The 21,412-nt window shown below is 45.7% G+C and overlaps 4 protein-coding genes across 6 annotated transcripts; 1 reads left to right on the top strand and 3 right to left on the bottom strand.

Annotated features, from left to right (window-relative positions):
• Positions 1–153: 153 nt before the first annotated feature.
• Positions 154–5,277, bottom strand: LOC130538366 (serine/arginine-rich splicing factor 11-like). 2 transcript variants are annotated; one of them, XM_057055833.1, is made up of 12 exons: positions 4,959–5,275; positions 4,492–4,625; positions 2,605–2,714; positions 2,085–2,165; positions 1,961–1,998; positions 1,755–1,888; positions 1,576–1,657; positions 1,383–1,496; positions 1,216–1,305; positions 1,039–1,110; positions 731–929; positions 154–661 (listed from the first exon to the last, which is right to left on the bottom strand). In XM_057055833.1, the coding sequence occupies exons 1-12, from the start codon at positions 5,078–5,080 to the stop codon at positions 479–481; spliced, it is 1,359 nt and encodes a 452-aa protein (XP_056911813.1). In that variant the 5' UTR covers positions 5,081–5,275; the 3' UTR covers positions 154–478. The 2 variants fall into 2 exon arrangements, with proteins under 2 accessions (XP_056911813.1, XP_056911812.1); XM_057055832.1 differs by having other exon boundaries at positions 154–929; positions 4,959–5,277.
• Positions 5,278–6,311: 1,034 nt separating this feature from the next.
• On the top strand, positions 6,312–9,430 carry rpe65a (retinoid isomerohydrolase RPE65 a). The gene is made up of 14 exons (XM_057056812.1): positions 6,312–6,468; positions 6,627–6,709; positions 6,785–6,935; positions 7,055–7,162; positions 7,250–7,391; positions 7,476–7,623; positions 7,748–7,829; positions 7,908–8,040; positions 8,122–8,261; positions 8,335–8,464; positions 8,549–8,663; positions 8,775–8,869; positions 8,954–9,065; positions 9,141–9,430. Exons 1-14 carry the CDS (start codon positions 6,458–6,460, stop codon positions 9,284–9,286), a joined length of 1,596 nt encoding a protein of 531 aa, XP_056912792.1. The 5' UTR covers positions 6,312–6,457; the 3' UTR covers positions 9,287–9,430.
• A 536-nt stretch (positions 9,431–9,966) lies between these two features.
• LOC130538855 (RING finger protein 11-like) lies at positions 9,967–12,939 on the bottom strand. 2 transcript variants are annotated; one of them, XM_057056813.1, is made up of 3 exons: positions 12,293–12,939; positions 11,853–12,058; positions 9,967–11,572 (listed from the first exon to the last, which is right to left on the bottom strand). In XM_057056813.1, exons 1-3 carry the CDS (start codon positions 12,413–12,415, stop codon positions 11,401–11,403), a joined length of 501 nt encoding a protein of 166 aa, XP_056912793.1. In that variant the 5' UTR covers positions 12,416–12,939; the 3' UTR covers positions 9,967–11,400. The 2 variants fall into 2 exon arrangements, with proteins under 2 accessions (XP_056912793.1, XP_056912795.1); XM_057056815.1 differs by having other exon boundaries at positions 11,853–12,022; positions 12,293–12,937.
• A 6,290-nt stretch (positions 12,940–19,229) lies between these two features.
• On the bottom strand, positions 19,230–20,042 carry LOC130539187 (CXXC-type zinc finger protein 1-like). The gene is made up of 2 exons (XM_057057377.1): positions 19,721–20,042; positions 19,230–19,636 (listed from the first exon to the last, which is right to left on the bottom strand). The coding sequence occupies exons 1-2, from the start codon at positions 19,985–19,987 to the stop codon at positions 19,559–19,561; spliced, it is 345 nt and encodes a 114-aa protein (XP_056913357.1). The 5' UTR covers positions 19,988–20,042; the 3' UTR covers positions 19,230–19,558.
• Positions 20,043–21,412: the final 1,370 nt, after the last annotated feature.

Here is a 21,412-nt window from a genome sequence, read left to right as displayed (position 1 = left end):
AGAAACCAGAGGCCCCCAGTTCAAACAACCTGGAGACACCCCAGAGCACCAACACATGGGAGGCAATGACAGCTGCCCCCCCCTGCCCCATTGGGACCAAATGGCAGCATTAACACCTTAAATCCATCATGTGTGATAACAATAAAACTAGTCTTCACTTTCCCCAAAAGGCTTTATTATAAAAAAGATCATTTTTGTTGCTAAAAGAACCATTTTCAATAATAAGAAAAACCTGTTGTACACATGGAAACAGAGCGACACCACAGCGAACACATGACCTACAAAAACCCAACAACAAAAGTTCCAGAAGTTCTTCTACTTCCAGTTTTAACAGGTAGCTAAAACACAAATCTAAACAAAACTGGTTTTTTTTCAGGTTTCTTCTGTGTGGAACCAACACACAAACACACGACGCCCATACGTTTTACACCCGTGTGACTTTCCAGACGTTTCAGAGTTGGGTCGAACCGGGACGGACCTAATCGCTGACGTCCATGTTGTCGTCGTTGTCGGCGCCGTTGGCCTTTACCTTGTGGGGCCGGGACGTGCCGTTGCCTTCGGCGGACTGAGGCGACAGCGCCGAGTCGTCGGAGTACTTCCTCTCCTCCCGCTCCTTCTCGCTGTCATAACCTTGCTCCTCTTCATCGTAATCTCGGGTGACCTGTGGGGGGACGGCAGTTTTAACACACCCCGAGAAAACCCCGACAGCGCGAGCGTAGCCTGATCCGACCTTGGTGTCTCCTTTCTCGCCCTCCGATTTCTTCTCTCGCTCCCTCTCTCGCTCCCTTTCCCGCTCCTTCTCCTTGTCTTTATCCTTGTTCTTCTTCTTCTTGCTGGACTGCTCGCGCTCTTCGCGCCCGGAATCTTTCTCGGTCTTGCGATCGCGTTCCTTTTCCTTGTCCTTGTCCTTCTTCTTCTCCTTCTTGTGTCTGCGGGGGAAGATGAAACCGGTGAGTCCACAGAGGGATTCAAATGAAACTTTACGCGGCGTTCATCGGGAACAAAAGCCCGGTCCCCGTGAGCACAGGGGCGACGCACCTCCGAGGCGATGGAGACCTGGAGTGTTTCCTTTTGGGGGACCTGCTGATGCTCTGACTCTTCCTGCGTCTCCTGTGGAGCAGAGCCGGACAACAGCTGAAGACAAGGCATCACGTCTGCACCACGCGTGCGACACGAGCGGAATTAAACCGCGTGTTAATCCTTGCCGGGACTCACCGATTCCGGCTGTGTGACCTTCTGGTTGTGCTGTAGCTTTTGGGTGGCGTTCTGGATCTCCTCCTACTGGACTCCTCCTTCTTTCTGTCTCTGTGTGGATTTGTTTTACAGTCAACAAGCCGTAACTCCGGGAGGAACCGTCACACGGGAGGTGTGCGCCATCTCACCTGGACCTGGTTCGCGACCGCCTGTTCCGGTCTCGGGATCGTTTCTGGTAGGGGCTCTTGGAACGTCTCCTGTTTCTGGAATTAGAGCGGCGCCTCTGTCTGCTGCTGCTGCGCCTGCGATCAGACATTCAGAAGCTTTCGTTCTCAGTCTACAGCAAATCTCCACGCCTCCCTCCCAGATCCGAGCGCTCACCTGTATCGTGAATGCGAGGCGGAACTCCTCCTCCTGGATTTGGACCTGGTCCGGGACCGCGTGCGTCTTTTACTGTCTTTGCCTACAAACCGTGAAAAGGGAGAAATGTTCGTTCGTGTTGTGAAAGGGACAAAGTCTAAAATGGCGGCGCGACGGGGCGGAACGACGCCCGCGCTCACCTCCAGTTTCGATGGCAGCAGAAATGAGCGACTGCGTCTCTCTGACTCTTCTCATGGCTTCTTCGATCTCTTTATTGGACGCGTCCGCTTTCAGGCTGGCGCTCAGGTTCAAGCCCGCAGCTAACGGGTTCAGTCTAAAAACAGGAAAATAGGAATTAGCAACTGCTGAGATCCGGAATGACTTGATTAGAAGCGGATGGACTCACTTAGGGTCCGTCATCAACTTGAACAGCTGATCGGCAGCCTGTTGAAACAGAAGGGAAGAGATCCAGATTAGCCAAAACCAAAGTAGCTTCAACTTCTTTACGCAACTGCAACCATCAAACCGACCTGAGGGTTCATGTTAGGTCCCGGGAATCCAAACGCAGCCATTGCGTCGAGGCCGGGAACACCGAAAGGGTTCCCTCCCATCTGGCAGATCAGACACAAGCACAAAGATTGAAGAAGCCATTAACAGGCCGACTCAGCAGGAGTGGACAGAAGGAGCCAGTTCGGTGTTGAAATCAAATCAATCTTGATTTATATAGCGTCTTTTACAATCAACATTGTTTCAAGGCGCTTTCCTGACTCCCAGGGCCTGACCCCAGACAAGCAACAGTGGCAGGAAAAACTCCCCTTTAACAGGAAGAAACCTTGAGCAGGACCAGGCTCATGTAGGATGGGGAAAAGGAGAGGAGAGGAGAGGGGGACAGGGAGAGGAGAGGAGAGGAGAGGATAGGATAGGAGAGGAGATAGAGGAGAGGAGAGGAGAGGTCAATGAGGGGGAGGAGAGGCACAGAGCACAGAAACACACACAAATATCCACTATACAACGGGTCAGCGGGGCCGGAGGCCGTCGTGCAAATCTTACGGGTGTATTGGGGAGCGGCGTGGGAAGAAGCCCTCCTCCCGGCAGATTTCCTGCAACAGCGTTTGCTGGCGCCAGCAGCGACAAAGCTTTAGCCTCATCCGGAATTGATCCTAGGAGAGCAAAAACGGGTATTAGAAGAGAACCTCACACATCTGAGTCACAGACAAATCCGAGAAAAAAAGTCTCCTCACTGCACTTCTCAAAGTTACCTTACAGGTCAGAGTAGATTTCCCTTAGTTCAACACAATCAATGCAGTGACAACTATTGCTGGCATATATCACACTACTCCAATGAACACTGCCAAGAAAAGATCACCTGAATGTGTTTTTTAAGTCATGAACCAAACGTTAGCAAGCACAGCTGCTTCTCCAGTTGGGTGTGCCCTCAATTTTCATTTAGACGTTTACTGAAACAAGCGTTGGCGGCTTCGCTACTAAAAGCACACAGAGAAAAATCGAGATACACACAACAGAGAGAATTTTAGGGATTGGGCAAGAACAAGACACAGGCTGTCAGTGTCTACTTACCAGAAACACAAATGTAAGATTCAATTGTTTAAAAAGAAACTGAGGGTGGGTAGTGTGACTGCTGTGCAGCATGAATCTAATGTCCTTACCTGCCACGGCAACAATCAACCCACCCCTGGATGTATGGTTTAAACCGTCCGGAGTATATTTGATCATAGGTGATCAGGCAGAGAGAGCAAAATCATCTCACAGTACACCCCCGCCCCCAAAATACCACCAACAGAAGACATGACCGGAATACGGACAAACAACAATAGCACACTGAAGAAGAGAAAAATGCTGCAGGAGGCAAAACTGTTGGATGGTATTTTCACCAGGGCCTGGTCTACAGGACTGACTGAGCCAGGAAAAAGAACTGTAAAACACAACAACAAAAGAAGAGAGGAGAAACGTTACCTAACATTGTGTCATGTTGGCTTCAAATCTGAAACAATGCACCGGTCAGTTCATGGGGCGTGTGACTTTAGAGCGAATCGGTGGCGTTTTAAAGGCCCGACATTAGCTGCGTTACACACATGAGGGAAAAAAAAAACCTGTGTGCGTGAAAAAGTGACCGTCTCTCATTCAAACGTCCATCAGTTACCAGTAAAAAACAAAAAAAAACAGTCAAAGTTGAAAATGTTTCCGTCACTTGAGAAAACATTGCAGAATAAGCACAGTTTGTGGTCATGACCGCATCACCTGACCTTTATATCCTAGCACCCAGCAGAAAAGATAACTTAGAAGAGAAGTGAGAGAAGGTAGAGGGTACAAAAAGAAGTGGGCTGGGGTGAGAATGTCTGCTGGCCTTTGCAAATGTATATAATCCTCTGTGGGTGGGCAGAGGACCACTTTCAGCCATCAACGAGGGGGCGGCTTTTGCCTTCTTCACTACAAAACTCACGCGCACACACACACACATACACACAAATAACAGAGAGAAAGTTTAACAGAGGATTGTCCAATATGGGGGGGATAAAATATGCATATGAATAAAAGTCTAAACAACTTCACTTTGGAATTTCGAAGAAGTTTGTGGAGGCCACATCTTCGGCGTGCACCCGTATCCCAGTGTCCTGTTGTACTGTGCATTTTATTTATCATACAACAGACAGTTTCATCAGCATTTTGCTCAACAATCAAAACAATTGCAAACATTAGACATGCTGCTGCAGGAACCCAAGAAACGGACACCTTTGCTTTAATTCTATTTTACAGGCCATTAAATGGCATTACCGATACCATTCAGATAGGACAGCCACACCAGCTGACCGAGCTGAGCTCGATTGTTTGAACAGCTACATTTGGACAATCTTTAAGCCACTGAGCCATGCAGGGAAACATGGACTCCCCCATCAAGGACAGTGAGAGGAGACCAACCTTCTGCAAAGGGCACCACGATCAATGCTCTGTCCACAAACACGGTGTTGGTCAGATGCTGAGACACCCCGACAGACTCGGGCTCCTGGAACTTCACAAAACACACCCTCGATGTCACTGGCATGGGGGAGTCACTGGGAAAAGACAATAAGACTGAATAAATCACCATCCGCGCATTCACACACATGCAAAAAATTACAACTTTGGTTTAAAACCTGTCTCTCTGTACTATCTTGCAGTTTATGAAATACTATTTATAAAAATAGTGCACATAAAATGAATTCCTTAGACAAACACAAAGCCCACAAACAGCGCCCCCCCCCCCTCCACTAGCCAACAAGTTAGCAAGAACAGCATGTTAGCATCAAGGCCAATGTTTTCACAGCTAAAATTTTACCAAATCTGAGGCATTAACTGCGACTGTAATAACAACAAATACTGGATAATGTAACAGTAGTTCGACTCACTCCGGTGGAAATAATTTTAACTCATCGATGGTTCCCAAAAACCCGAAAAGTGTTCGCATCTGCTCCGACGTTGCACTTGGTGAAACATTCGTCACCTGGACCACCTTCGTAGTATAATTCATTTTACCGAATTATAACTCGCCTAGCGATCAAACGTAGACCTAAAGAGTTGCCGAGTAACTGATTATTTTGTTTTCTCCTCGTATTTGCCGACAGCTGAACGTAGAAACACGTTGTGTCCAAGCGATTGCTCCAAACGTGACGGACAGCGCTAAATTTTCACCATGTTGTGTATTCCCGGACCAACTGCGCATGCGCGAAAGTGGGATTCCGTTTCCGGTTTGTCACACAAAGATTTGACGTCACTTTCCCCATCGTATTTATAAAGAAAGACACAAATTAACGTCACACAAACTAATTTTAAATGATATATTTTTATACTAATAAAACTCAACTGCTTTTTCTTACAAAACCTCCCCACGCAAAAGTCCCCTTTTGTTTTAAAGATTTAACCAAATAACTTCATCAAGGACTTTGTGCCTCCTGACCTCCTTAGGATTGAACTCAAATGGATTTCCTTTTAAAAGAAATCATAATAATATATATTTGTTCTGCTATGGCTGACTGAGTCCTGCTTGCTGGATTGTATTTTATTTTTACACAGATACAGAGTAGCATGTCCAGAGTAGCATGTCCTATATTCCTAGATAAAGTCAGGCCACATGTGTTCCCAAGTGTTGTGGTGAAACTCTCTGCACTAATGGTGCACTTTCCCAGGAGAAACAATGCAGCGATTGTTTTGTGGCTGCAGAAGATAATCCCTACACCTAGATTAAAGTTGCACCATGATAAGCAAGTTTTGGAATTTCGTGGTCAGACCAAAGAATCCCTTCAGCATCGTGTGTAAATGTTAGATTTTAATTGATAAAACATTTTTTCCACTTCATTTTATCATTGCAAAATAATCTACTTTATGTTAGATGGTATTTTTGTCTCAAGGCTTTGAAGAGTTGACTTTGACTAATTAACTTAATACACATGTAGGAAAATGCAAACAAGCCCCATATTTCTGTAAATGCAGATAATATTCTGATTTACTTAATTTATTTAAATACTGACATTGGTATTTTAGCTTTGTTGCTGCTTTTTATCCTGCAAATAAAGTGTTTTTTCCTCATCAAAGTTAGTTACGACAGCAGACAAACAGAAATCACATGTGCACTTGCGACACATTTGCAAAGTTGGCGCAGGGAATATTTTATAGAATAAATCCCTTCTGGAGGGACGTTGAGTCATCCAGCTGAGGATATTGGCACAATGGGATTCTTGTTCATGGTGCACCATGATTGGTCAGTAGAGGGGTTTTTAACACAGACTGCTGCAGGGGGGGACTTGACAGATAAATACTCCAAATCCACAGAGACCAGAGACTTTCGACTCCGAAGTGATCAGAGATTTCCTCCAGAGTTTAATTTGTGTGGTGCCACAAGCGTGAAAACATGGTCAGCAGGTGAGTTCCTGGTCGACTGTGTCTCAATTCTTCTTGATTAACCTGCAGAATGGGCTGCTGGTAGCTTTTATTCTCATAACATATTAGCTCGGTGACTGATTTGAGTTCAGCTCCTCCTGATGCATTAGGTGGCTGACGTTTTTGCTTTGTGAGGGCAGATTCGAACACCCGGCTGGAAGCTACAAGAAGATATTTGAGACGTGTGAAGACCTGGCCGAGGCTCTTCCAGCAACAGTCACAGGTTTGTTTGGGCCTGACCGACAGTTCCTGCTGATCTCTGGGTCAGCCTGATTTGTTGGCCGTTGCCCTTTTGCAGGCAGGATTCCTCCATTTCTGAAGGGAAGCCTCCTCCGTTTGGGTCCTGGGCTTTTTGAGATCGGGGATGAACCCTTCTACCACCTTTTCGATGGTCAGGCCCTCATGCACAAGTTTGACTTCAAGAACGGGCAGGTGACCTACTTCCGAAAGTAAGAGCTTCTCATATTCGGCCCCTGAAGCTTCCTGTTTTGAAAAGGGCTTTTTTTTTGGAAATAAGCTAAATACTTTGTCATGACATCATTTCTGTTGCACCCTTTCTCCCATGTAGGTTTATCAGAACTGATGCGTATGTGAGAGCCATCACGGAGAAGCGTGTTGTGATCACTGAGTTCGGCACCTTCGCGTACCCGGATCCCTGCAAGAACATCTTTTCCAGGTTCGTCGCACAGATTTTTTTTTCTCCATCGATGTGTGTTTGGGTCGGTTTATCACCGTGTAAGATGTGATCCATGTCTGCGTTCAGGTTTTTCTCCTACTTCAAGGGCGTAGAGGTCACTGACAACTGCCTGGTGAACGTTTACCCCATCGGGGAGGATTATTACGCCGTGACAGAGACCAACTACATCACTAAAGTCAACGTTGAAACCTTAGAGACTCTGAAGAAGGTACGTTGCTGCAAACTGTAGGAGCCAGGTCGAGCCCAGAGCTCTTCCTCGAAAATGTTTCTCACTTTTTTGCTTTAAATGCAGGTTGACATGTGCAACTACGTCAACATTAATGGAGTTACGGCTCATCCTCACATTGAAAAAGATGGAACTGTGTATAACATTGGGAACTGCATGGGGAAGGGAGCGTCTCTGGCCTACAACATCGTCAGGACTCCGCCCACACAGAAAGGTCCGGGTCAGCACGTACACACACACATATACGTGCACAGACGTGGAAGAAAATCTCCACAAATTGACACGACTTTGAATTCCTGATTACACGTCTCACTGATCCCAAACGATTCCCGTCCTAGATAAATCTGATCCCATTGAGAAATCCAAAGTGGTGGTACAGTTCCCCAGTGCTGAGAGGTTTAAGCCCTCCTACGTGCACAGGTGCGTCCACGTGGGTTTTGGACTGAAGTGGGTCGGTTATCAGCGACTATAACCAGACTTTCTTCTCTGTCTTTCCAGCTTTGGAATGTCTGAGAACTATTTTGTGTTTGTGGAGACCCCGGTGAAGATCAACCTGCTGAAGTTCCTGAGCGCCTGGAGCATCCGAGGCTCCAACTACATGGACTGCTTCGAGTCCAACGAGAGCCAGGGAGTGAGGAGACCCGGTCGTCAGCCCTGACCTCCAGTTCTAGCGTCTCAGCGCCAAATTCACCCGATGATGTTTGTTTTGCAGACCTTGTTTCACATCGCCAAGAAAGATCCCGGCGAGTACATTGATGTGAAGTTCAAAGGGGCCGCCATCGGCATGTTTCACCACATCAACACTTTCGAGGACCAGGGCTTCATCGTTTTCGACCTGTGCTCGTGGAAGGGGTGTGTGGAGACGTCATTCCAGGCCGCCTCGCTCTTCAGTTTATCCTCACTTGTGTTTTTCTTATCTCTGTAGTTTTGAGTTTGTTTACAACTACCTGTGGTTGGCCAACCTCAGAGCCAACTGGGACGAGGTGAAGAAGGCGGCCATGATGGCGCCGCAGCCCGAGGTCCGCAGATACGTCATCCCCCTGGACGTCCACAAGGTCAGTCCTGCGTCTCAATAATCAGGAGGCTGCTGCGGTACGGCTGTTGTGTTGTGTTGCTCTCTAACGGCCAGCTCGGTGCAGGAGGAACAGGGGAAGAACCTGGTCAGCTTGCCTTACACCACCGCAACGGCCACGATGCACTCCGATGGGACCGTCTGGCTGGAGCCAGAGGTGCTTTTCTCTGGACCCAGGCAAGGTGAGAATGTGGCCGGAGAAGCAAACGCAGTAAAAAAACAGAACAAAAAGGAGAAATGATGAATGAACCAATGTCGATTGTTTTGAAGAGAACTTATATGTTGTTCTGCAGCCTTCGAGTTCCCCCAGATCAACTACCAGAAGTTTTCAGGGAAGAACTACACGTATGCCTACGGTCTGGGCCTGAACCATTTCATACCTGACAGGGTTGGTTTCATCATCACACGCACAGCGTCGCCACAGTTACACACACATGTTGTAGATTCTGCACAACGTTTGACTCGTTCATAGATCTGCAAGTTAAATGTGAAGACCAAGGAGACCTGGGTCTGGCAGGAGCCAGACTCCTACCCCTCCGAGCCCCTCTTTGTTCAAACCCCAGAGGGAGTCGATGAAGATGACGGTAGCTGAAAACACACACGTGCATATTTAATCTGGAACCTGCAGCGTCAGTAACAGATGGTGTCGTGTCCTTCAGGAGTGCTGCTGACTATCGTGGCGGCCCCGGGCTCCCAGAGGCCAGCCTACCTCCTCATCCTCAATGCCAAGGACCTGTCTGAGGTCGCCAGGGCAGAGGTGGAGTGCTCGATTCCCGTCACCTTTCACGGGATGTACAAGCACTGAACGCTCCCTCTGAGCCGGTTTCACAAATTCATGAGAAAATCTGTCAGATCACAAACATAGAAGTGTAAAGAGCCGTGTGCTCGAGCAGAAAAACCAGTAAAAGAAAACGCAAGCAAAATAAAAGCTGCGCTACGTGCAACCATGTCCTGGTGTGTCCACACATCTTTGCTTCCATGCCAATGTGACCTCCGCATGCCAGCTCTTGCCCAACGTGGTCTGAACCTTCTTAAGCGAAACAACGGCAGTCTTGCAGAACTGCAAAGCTGATTAAACGTGAGGCGGCGCCGCGGCCGCCAGACCCGTGACCACAGACAGGTCGGATTCCTGCCAACATTTTAGTTGAACATTTCCATCCGTCAAACAATGAAGGGGCGAACTGGCGTTTCTGAACCGGATGATGCAAGCAGCAGAAACCAGGCAGCAGGCATCGTTAACAAGATTTGGCTTCACTCGCGGCATCAGTTAAACAGAGACACCCCCCCCCCACGGAATCTGTCGTCAAGCCCCCCCGCCACTGCCAGATTGTAGGATTACTTTAATGAATTGCTCAAAGGACTATTTTGTAACCACAAATCTCAGGGTCCCCAAATCTAATCCACTTTGACTGATGCAAGCTGGTCTTTAAATGTTGGCCTGTTCGTAATTGGGGGGGGGGGGGGGGGGTAAATAAACTACAAGTATATTCTACATTTATTTATTTATTCTTACAAGCCTTTCAAGGGAAAAACAAAAAAGAAAACAAGATAACAGAAAATATCCATTGTCAGAGAGTAAAAGCTCGGCAGAAGGAGGCTCTCGCTCTGAAACTCTTTGGGAACAGAGAAATGCAGACGATTGACCGGCGGAAGAGTGAAATCCTTCATTCTGACACGCGGCGGAACTCTGCTGCTGTAACAAAACCAGACGGAGGTGAAAGACACAACCAGGTGAGAGAGGAGCAGACATGTGAGCATCAAACATGCCACAAATCAAAATATCGCTACATCGAATGAAGAACCAACACACGTGTAATGCAAAAAGACAAAACAAAACCCTTAAAATCTCACATTTGACCTCGCTTCTTTTTTAAATTGCTTATTATGACACAAGTACAAGGTCAAACAATGCACAGATGTACCCAGAATGCCGAGCAGCGCCACCCAAATGGGATTTTGACGCCTCCTCCCTGCATCCCTCTCCTGCCAACGTCGGCCCTGTCCAAAAAGCTGACAAATCTATCTGATAACAGAGCAAGTCTCCCTCCCAGACACAGAAAAGACACACACACATTTAAAAAAAAGTAAAATCGAAGATGCACACCGACGAATTAGACATCATTAAATACATTTTCAGGCTTATTTCAGTGTGGAGCGTGACGTTTAAAATGATCTCTGCAACGGTTGCACCTTAGGAAAGAAAGGAATGATAGTGCAAGGTTATAACAGACATATATTAATATATTGTTTAGATACTGTCCTATAAATAAAGTGCAAATCTGTGGATGAGAAGTGTGTGTGCAAGCATGTGGAATTATTTTTCCCGCCGACCCTCTCCATGCACAATCGAGCCCTTTACACTGACTGGTTACTTTACACCCGACGCTGAAACATGAACTTTTTACAGCGTTTCCTGTCAGCACGTTGACCTAAATCACTCTAACGGTGTGGATCGTTTAAGGATGCTTGTGGAATCCCACCACCGTGTGTTCCTAACGTCTGCTTGTCGATGCTACAGAAAATAGGATATTGGAGCCAGAATCTGTCGACTAATGAAGATTATCTGGGGTTAGTTTGGTAAGGGGGGGGGCATCACATGAGGCCAGCTCAAGTGTATTTACACGGGCAGCAAAGTGCTGCCGCCCGTCTGACAGTTACTCAAACACACACGGACACAAACACACATGCTTGTCTGGAAAGTTTTCTGTTCACTTGTGTAACTTTTCAAGCAACTTGTTTTACTGGGTGCGTGGGAGGCTGAACAGTAGTTAAGCAAATGATGCCATTCTCCAAAGTGCAAGAAACTAGAGCGCGTGTTTTAGCCCCTCTCCAGCTAAAAGGAGGGCAGCAGATTGTTTGGGGGGGGGGGTGCTTTTCCTTTTTTTCTTCTATCCAAGCTTCGAGATGATGGGTGAACTATCAGTTGGTCTCGTAGGTGGAGAGCAGGGCGGCATCCACGGGCTCCATGCAGGAGGGACAGGTGAAGGATCGCATCAGCCAGTCGTCTATACAGTCCATGTGGTAGATGTGCATGCAAGGCAGGAATCGGATAGGGTCCCCGTAAACAAAGTCCAGCATACAGATCACGCACCTGGAAAACACAAAACACACGTATTTTTACTCCCAAGTATGCAATACATGAGATATAACACAAACTCACCAACTTGTCTAGCTTGGTTATAAATGTATGAATGAGTAACTTGAGTTCAGACTAGATGAAAGAAGCCCAGGCTAAAGTAAGCCCCTGTGGCTGAGCTTAAATATTGGGTCACATCTTTCCACACAGCCGAGGCTTTCAGGGCTTCATAAGAGCAGCGCCGTAAGTTAACCCGCCACGTTCCTGTGCAAACACCCCAAGCAGAAAGGCTCACTCTCTGATCTTTTTCTCTGAGCCGTCTTGTCCTCCATCGTAAACACCCTTTGGAAGGTGCTGGATGAGGCCGATGCGCTGAGCAATGCGGATCTGCTCCTCCTCCGTCAGCTGGGTGGCCAGCCGAGCCTGACTGGGCGTGGGATGGTACATGGGCATGTGAGCCTGCTCCTGGTAACCATTCAGAGTAGACCTACAGGTCAGACACTAGATATGCACCAAGTTAGAGAAATAAAATGACACCGGCTGTCTGACAGCCACTTATTGATGGGAGTGTTTTATCAAGCGTAATGGTCTCGATGACAGCCTTGACAACAAGGCCTGGGCATCAAAGCAACCTGTTAATGTGTGTTCTAATCCGGCATCTGAGGTGATTATATCGATTTGCGCCTCTCCGGATCTGTCATGAAGACACTGGAAGTAGCGGTTGCGATCACTCACTTGATACGGCGGCGGCGGCTCCAGGTCCGGATCTGCCCCGTCACCGAAACTCGCTCTGTCTGACTGGGATTCGTGAAGCAGGGAGATGTCGTCCGACGTCGGGGACTTGAGACAGTTGCCCATATTGTTCGTGTCCCTGTTCCGGTCTAATGGGAGAAATCCTATCTTTGTTGCTAAAGTTGCTCTCGACGGTTACTGTTACTAGTTTTCCCAAATATACCCGACACTCTCGATTTTACAGCTCATCTACATAGTCAAACGTGCCCCGGACATGATTTTTATAGTCGCACGCAAACGGTAAAGCACAAAGCTTGTCTTGTTTCTCTCCACGTTATCAGACTCCCCGGCTGAAAACAAAACAAAGAACTCCCTCGCTAACGAGCAGCCTAGCTAGCTACTTTTTTCGCTAGCCAGCTGGGGGACTTCCTCGATAATTTAATGCTCATTCCTCCGCGACAACAAAAGAATTCCACAAAACGTCTTTTTCAGCAGCGACTCTGGCTAGAACTCTGGGCGACCACCCCGACAGATCGCAGCGACATTTCCTTCTTTTAACTTCGTGAGTAACATTAAATAGTTCGCCTCTACGCTAGCGCTTTCTTCCGCCTGAGGACATGTTAAGTCGGTCCGTTGGATATGACGTATGACTGTAATCCTGCGCGGTGATTGGTCAGTTTCGGTTAGAGTTCCGCCCCCTCGGAGTGCGAGAGCACGGAACACAAACAATCAATAAGGAATTAATAAATAAACATTGAAGAAACTATTATAAGGTCATTAATAGTCCTAAGCATTTAATTTGTAAAAACACGATTCTACTGACCTTGAGGAGTTTCTAAAGGATTTTATCTATTAGTTAGGTATCAAATCAAATTAATCTTTATTTATATAGCGTCTTTTACAATCAAAATTGTTTAAAGGCGCTTTCCAGAATCCCAGGGCCTGACCCCAGACAAGCAACAGTGGCAAGGAAAAACGCCCCTTTAACAGGAAGAAACCTTGAGCAGGACCAGGCTCAAGTAGGGGGACCCTCCTGCTGATGGGGGGGCTGGGTGGAGAGAGAGGAGAAGGGGGGAGGAGAGGAGAGGAGAGGAGAGGAGAGGAGGAGAGGAGGAGAGGAGAGCTAAGATTATAATGACTGATCCCTGGGGAAACACACGGTGGTCCTGGGATCAGCACAGAGATCACTTCCTTAAACTTAGCTACAGCATTATCTGAGAGACATCTGCTATAGTAAGACTGAGCTCTGAGCATAGAAGAATCCTTAATCATAAATGTAAAGTGATCAAAGAATGGTCTGACAGGAGGGGGTTCTGAGGGAACACTGACACATGTTCTACCTCAACACCATAAGTCAGAACTAGATCTAAGGTGTGGTTGAAGCTATGAGTTGGTTGGTTCATCTGCTGGAGGAAACCAACTGACTCCAGTAATGAAATGAAGCCATTTCTAAAGCTGCCATTGACAACATCTACAATCTGGTGGTTTACTTTGAGTTTTATTGTTTCGACATCACAGATCCAAACATAGACCATAAACAATGATTATACTGTAAAATAAAATTGATAAAGACAGGATGCTCTAAGGAACGGTACAGGAAGTCATTCCTGCCGTCCGCCATTAAACTCTATAATTCATCCAAACCCAGCCAATAACAATAATTGTAATATTTATGTTGTCATTTTATTTCTATTTTATTCTATATTTATGTATATATGCTTATAATGCTTAAAATATGTATATATTATATTATGTATATATTATATACAGTATATTCTTATACTATATGCTGTATACTGTTTATGCTGAGAACGTTCTGATCTTATTTGTATTTATTTATTCTATTTCTCTACTTTGTAAATACAAAACCTGCACTACAGTTTATATAATCCATTATCCACGTTAGCTGCTTCTACAATTCAATTTCCCTACGGAGATGAATAAAGTAAATCTTGAATCTTGAATGTGACGCTGTGGAAGTCAGGATCTAGAGGAGGAGGAGGAGGAGGAGGAGGAGGAGGAGGAAGAGGAGGGCGGCTTTGGGAGCTCTGGAATTGTTCTTCACTATCTTTTCCAGAACCTCATCCTTTTGCAGATCCATCTCCAGAAGCTTTTCTTCTTTTTCTTTAATACTTGAAGCTGCAGAAAAGAGAGATTGTGTTTTAGGTTTCACTGAACATCATCTGAAATCTTCTGGAAGAGGAACAAAGGCGAAAGCATCTCACCTCAAGTTGGAGGATCGCTTCAGAGAGCCTCTGGAGATCCTCTTTGGTCCTCTCCTGCTCCTCTTGCCTCAGCCGTTGGCTCTCCAGGACCTTCTGCTCCAGCTCTTCCCTCATCTGGACCCATTTTTGAGATGTCGTCTCCCACTGCTGACAAACATCAGCCAGCATCTTGTTATACGTCTCCTCTTGAGTCAACAGCTGCTGCTTCATCGACTCTTCTTTATCAACGATCATCTCGTTATATTTATTTTGCTCTTCTTCCAGCAGTTTGTTGAATTTTTTTCTTTTAGAAAGAGCTGCTGCCTCAAGGCCTCTTCCTCTTCATTAGATCTGTGCTTCTCTTCCTCAAGCTTCCTCACAAATTCCTCCTCAATCACCAGGAGCTTCTGATTGAAGCCTTCCTCCTGCTCCATCAGCTCTCTCTTGTGTCGCTCCTCTTTCTCCTGCTGCTGACTGTGGAGGGTTTCCTCCAGAGAAGCACATTTGAGGTTGCTCTCCTTCAGAGCAGCTTGCGTGGTGTTCAGCTGGGTCAGGGTCTCCATATGGGCCACAGTCCTCATGTGTCGCCTCTCCACTGCCCTGCTGAGCTGCTCCTCCTTCTCTGCCAGGGCTTCTCTGAGGTGCTGGACCCTCTCTTCCCTCCAAGTCTCCATTGATGATTCCAGTGGTTCCTGCTCTGCCTTCAGCTGCTGGGTTCCTCGCTGTGCCATTGATGGGTCTGCTGGTCACCAGTGTGGTACAAGAGTGTTGAGCTCCTCAGGCGTGTGCTTAAAGAGATAGAGCTGAGGTGTTTGATACAAAGGAGATCAAAGACTAAAAGGCCAACTTAAGATCAAAGAGAAAAATGCCAACTGTTTAAACCAACTGACTCAAGTAATAAAATGAAGTCGTTTCTAAAGCTGCCATTTACAACGTGTACATGCATATTCAAGTCTCCAATAATAATGACTTTATCTGATCTAAGGACCAAGTCAGATAAGAAGTCAGAGAACTCAGACAGGAACTCTGAATGTGGCCCAGCAGGGGGCCGATATACAACTACAAACAAAAGTGGCTTTTCTGTCCTCCAGTTCAGATGGGTGATGCCAAGAGTCAGGCTTTCAAATGAACTGGAGCCATGTTTTGGTCTGGGATTAATTAATAACTTGGAGTGATAGATTGCTGCCACTCCCCCTCCTCGACCGGTAACACGAGGAATGGATCATTAAGATGGGTAGGAGCAGTAGATTCATTTAAGCTACACATCCTCCTCCTCCTGAAGCCAGGTCTCAGTAAGACAGAATAAATCAATGTGATGATCCGCTATCAGGTCGTGCACTAACAGGGATTTACACAAAAGAGATCTAATATTTAACAGTCCACACTTAATTGTGATATTAGTTTCCCTAACTTGTGCTTTGGTATAAATTTTAATAAGATTATGGTGATTGACCGCTCCCCTGCTCTGTGCTTGGTGAACTTTTAACCGTGGAACAGAGACTACCTCTATAGTGTTAAATATGTTATTGTTGGTGGATGAGGGTTCTAAGGAAGCAGCAGAGAGGTGTGTAAGACTACAACTCTGCATCCTGGTCTGGACCCTGGATTGTCAGGTCACTTTGGGTCTAATAAAATTAGCCAAATTACTAGAAATGAGAGAAGCACCATCCCGTGTGGGATGGACACCGTCTCTCCTAATCAGACCAGGTTTTCCCCAAAAAGTGCTCCAATTGTCTACAAAGGCCACCTGGTTTTCGGGGCACTACCGTGACAGCCAGCGACGGAGCGACGACATGCGGCAAAACATCTCATCGCTGGCCAGATTGGGGAGGGGACCAGAGAATGCTCCGGAGTCCCACATCGTTTTTGCGTAGCTGCAACACCGACTCTGATAATTTTGGTGACCTCCGACGGACGAAGCCGGGTGTCGTTCGCTCCGACGTTAATAAGAACTTTACCAAATGTACGTTTACTTCTCGCCAGCAGCTTTAGATTGGCTTCTGTGTCGCCCGCTCTGGCCCCCGGAATGCACTTACCTATGGTCGCTGGAGTCCTGCGCACCGTCACCCAGCCGCCCTGGCTGCTGCCGGGGGACCGCTAGCTGTAGCTACGCTAGGCGGCTCCGCAGCAGCTAGCTTCTCCTGGCTACCTGACGCAACTCCATCCAAGCTGCGGAACCGCGTCTCAATCTCATTAAGTCTCGCCTCCAGAGCCATTAATAAACTCCACTTTCTGCCCCTATTCCCTTCACTAAAGGAGGCAGAGGAGTAACTAAACATTTCACACGCTGAACAGACAAAGACACCGGGTGAAACAGACGGTGAGGCCATGCTAACGCTGATAATCGGCGGAGCCCTGTATTTGTTTAATATGGGTTATTTCTCACTGTTATCAGGTGACTAGAATGTCCCAAGTGTTCAAATTTTAATTAAAGTGAATACAACACACCAAGTGTTCCATTTTAAGTGAATACAACACACAGAGTGTTCAATTCTAAGTGAATACAACACACCGTGCACAGCGCAACCAACATCGATTGAGAAGACAGGAAGTGACGTAATCCGTTACCCGCAATACGTTATGATTAGGTACATCTAATCATCCTTTAAAACTGATTTCATTTATTGAGTAATATTCCTCATTTAAACGAAATTTGGAAGGTTTTAAAGAAATACTCTAAACTCTATTTAAACAGCTTTATTTTTTACCCAGGCTCTATATTTAAATAAGACCTCCAATAGCTGTTGCAACTTCAGGACACTTTTATTCGTATATACAACTATTGTACACATAAAAACCAACAGAGTATTTGCATTCCAGGTACTTATGGGACAAATGTCCATGTTTTTTTTTTTAACTTTTTTTTTTTGTATTGTGTTAAGAGTTTCTCATATTTGACCTTCTTCAGACAAGTAAAGCAAAGACACAAACCTTAAAATGAACATTTCCAAAATTTCCTAACCGTTAAAGCTCGTTAGCCGACACCATTATTACTCTTTCCTAAAGGTTTCAAACAGCAAACAACACCCTACTGTATGAGGAGGGAACACCATGGACATGAGCAAACTGGTATCTATCGGATAAATATGATCTAAACCAGTCTAGTTCTGTCCCTTTAATCCCAATCACATGTTCCAGTCTCTGTAACAGGATGCTGTGATCAACTGGATCAAAAGCAGCACTGAGGTCCAGCAGAACCAGCATAGAGACCAGTCCATGATCTGAAGCTATGAGAAGATCATTAGTAAATTTAAGAAGTGCTGTTTCTGTGCTGTGATGAGCTCTAAAGCCTGACTGAAACATCTCAAACAGGCTGTTCCTCTGCAGGTGCTCCAGTAACTGAGTCACCACCACCTTCTCTAGAACCTTAAAGATAAAAGGAAGGTTGGATATTGGCCTGTAATTTGCTAACACATCAGGATCCAGTGATGTTTTTTTAAGCAACGGCTTAATCACTGCCACCTTGTAGGACCGGGGTACATAACCTGTCACTAAAGAACCATTGATCTGGTCCAGGATAGAGCTGCCTATCAATGGTAAAACATCCTTCAACAGGTGTGTTGGGATGGGATCTAAAGGACACGTGGTGGTCTGGGATTTCTGAATTAGCGATGATGCCTCAGAAAAATATATAGGGGTGAAGGAGTTTAGGGGCTCGTTGGAGAACCTGTATGTTCCCACGGTCAGCACATCTGGTGATGGTCCAGTTGTAGGGATGGCCTGGTTAGCTTTCTCTCTGATAGCTAGAACTTTATCAGTAAAGAATGAAGTCATGAAGTCTTCACCACTAAGGGAAGAAAGGATACGTGGATCTAAAACACTGTGACTCTTGGTTAATTTGGCCACAGTGCTGAAAAGAAACCTGGGGTTGTTCTTGTTTTCTTCAATTAAAGAAGAAAAATAAGATGTTCTAGCCTTACGGAGGGCCTTTTTGTAAACTAATAGACAGTCTTTCCAGGCTACATGATAGCTATCTATTTTACAAGAATGCCACTTCCTTTCCAGTCTTCACACATTCTGCTTGAGGGTCCTGATATGTGAATTATACCAGGGGGCACACCTCCTCTGATTAACTATTCTCTTTTTCAGGGGGGCAACAGAATCAAGTGTGATTCTCAGTGAGGTTGCTGCACCTTCAGCAATAGAGTCGACCTCAGCAGGGCTCAGATTATAATGATAGATCCCTGGGGAAACACACGGTGGTCCTGGGATCAGCACTGAGATCACTTCCTTAAACTTAGCTACAGCATTATCTGAGAGACATCTGCTATAGTAAGACTGTGCTCTGAGCATAGAAGAATCCTTAATCGTAAATGTAAAAGTGATCAAAGAATGGTCTGACAGGAGGGGGTTCTGAGGGAACACTGACACATGTTCTACCTCAACACCATAAGTCAGGACTAGATCTAGGGTGTGGTTGAAGCTATGAGTTGGTTGGTTCATCTGCTGGAGGAAACCAACTGACTCAAGTCATGAAATGAAGCCGTTTCTAAAGCTGCCATTGACAACATCTACAATCTGGTGGTTTACTTTGAGTTTTATTGTTTCGACATCATAGATCCAAACATAGACCATAAACAATGATTATACTTTAAAAGAAAACTGATGAAGACAGGATGCTCTATGGAACGGTACAGGAAGTCATTCCTGCCGTCCGCCATTAAATTCATCCAAACCCAGCCAATAACAATAATTTTAATATTTATGTTGTAATTTTATTTATATTTTTTCTATATTTATGTATATATGCTTATAATGCTTATAATATGCATATATTATATTATGTAAATATTATATATATTCTTATACTATATGCTGTATACATACTTATAACATTCTAATCTTATTTGTATTTATTTATTCTATTTCTATACTTTGTAAATACAAAACCTGCACTACAGTTATATTAATCCACGTTAGGCTACTTCTACAATTCAATTCCCCTACGAGGATGAATAAAGTAAATCTTCAATCTTGAATCTTGAATGTGACGCTGTGGAAGTCAGGATCTAGAGGAGGAGGAGGAGGAGGAGGAGGGCTTTGGGAGCTCTGGAATTGTTCTTCACTATCTTTTCCAGAACCTCATCCTTTTGCAGACCCATCTCCAGAAGCTTTTCTTCTTCTTTTTCTTTAATACTTGAAGCTGCAGAAAAGAGAGATTGTTTTAGATTTCACTGAACATCATCTGAAATCTTCTGGAAGAGGAACAAAGGCGAAAGCATCTCACCTCAAGCTGGAGGATCGCTTCAGAGAGCCTCTGGAGATCCTCTTTGGTCCTCTCCTGCTCCTCTTGCCTCAACCGTTGGCTCTCCAGGACCTTCTGCTCCAGCTCTTCCCTCATGTGGACCCATTTTTGAGATGTCCTCTCCCACCGCTGACAAACATCAGCCAGCATCTTGTTATACGTCTCCTCTTGAGTCAACAGCTGCTGCTTCATCGACCCTTCTTTATCAACGATCATCTCGTTATATTTATTTTGCTCTTCTTCCAGCATTTTGTGAATTTTTTTTCTTTTAGAAAGAGCTGCTGCCTCAAGGCCTCTTCCTCTTCATTAGATCTGTGCTTCTCTTCCTCGAGCTTCCTCACAAATTCCTCCTCATTCAGAAGGAGCTTCTGATTGAAGCCTTCCTCCTGCTCCATCAGCTCTCTCTTGTGTCGCTCCTCTTTCTCCTGCTGCTGACTGTGGAGGGTTTCCTCCAGAGACGCACATTTGAGGTTGCTCTCCTTCAGAGCAGCTTGTGTGGTGTTCAGCTGGGTCAGGGTCTCCATATGGGCCACAGTCCGCATCTGATGCCTCTTCACTGCCCTGCTGAGCTGCTCCTCCTTCTCTGCCAGGACTTCTCTGAGGTGCTGGACCCTCTCTTCCCTCCAAGTCTCCATTGATGATTCCAGTGGTTCTTGCTCTGCCTTCAGCTGCTGGTTCCTCGCTGTGCCATCGATGCGTCTGCTGGTCACCAGTGTGGTACAAGAGTGTTGAGCTCCTCAGGCGTGTGCTTAAAGAGATAGATCTGATGTGTTTGATACAAAGGAGATCAAAGACTAAAAGGCCAACTTAACATCAAAGAGAAAAATGCCAACTGTTTAAACCAACTGACTCAAGTAATAAAATGAAATCATTTCTAAAGCTGTCATTTACAACGTGTACATGCATATTCAAGTCTCCAATAATGACTTTATCTGATCTAAGGACCAAGTCAGATAAGAAGTCAGAGAAGTCAGACAGGAACTCTGAATGTGGCCCAGCAGGGGGCCGATATACAACCACAAACAAAAGTGGCTTTTCTGTCCTCCAGTTCAGATGGGTGATGCCAAGAGTCAGGCTTTCAAATGAACTGGAGCCATGTTTTGGTCTGGGATTAATTAATAACTTGGAGTGATAGATTGCTGCCACTCCCCCTCCTCGACCAGTAACACGAGGAATGGGATCATTAAGATGGGTAGGAGGAGTAGATTCATTTAAGCTCACATACTCCTCCTCCTGAAGCCAGGTCTCAGTAAGACAGAATAAATCAATGTGATGATCCGCTATCAGGTCGTGCACTAACAGGGATTTACACAAAAGAGATCTAATATTTAACAGTCCACACTTAATTGTGATATTAGTTTCCCTAACTTGTGCTTTGGTATAAATTTTAATAAGATTATGGTGATTGACCGCTCCCCTGCTCTGTGCTTGGTGAACTTTTAACCGTGGAACAGAGTCTACCTCTATAGTGTTAAATATGTTATTGTTGGTGGATGAGGGTTCTATGGAAGCAGCAGAGAGGTGTGTAAGACTACAACTCTGCATCCTGGTCTGGACCCTGGATTGTCAGGTCACTTTGGGTCTAATAAAATTAGCCAAATTACTAGAAATGAGAGAAGCACCATCCCGTGTGGGATGGACACCGTCTCTCCTAATCAGACCAGGTTTTCCCCA

Source organism: Takifugu flavidus, chromosome 15 (assembly GCF_003711565.1).
Source record: "Takifugu flavidus isolate HTHZ2018 chromosome 15, ASM371156v2, whole genome shotgun sequence".
NCBI lineage: Eukaryota > Metazoa > Chordata > Actinopteri > Tetraodontiformes > Tetraodontidae > Takifugu > Takifugu flavidus.
Note: the sequence above shows the minus strand (reverse complement) of the source record. Positions and strands in the feature narration are given on the sequence as shown.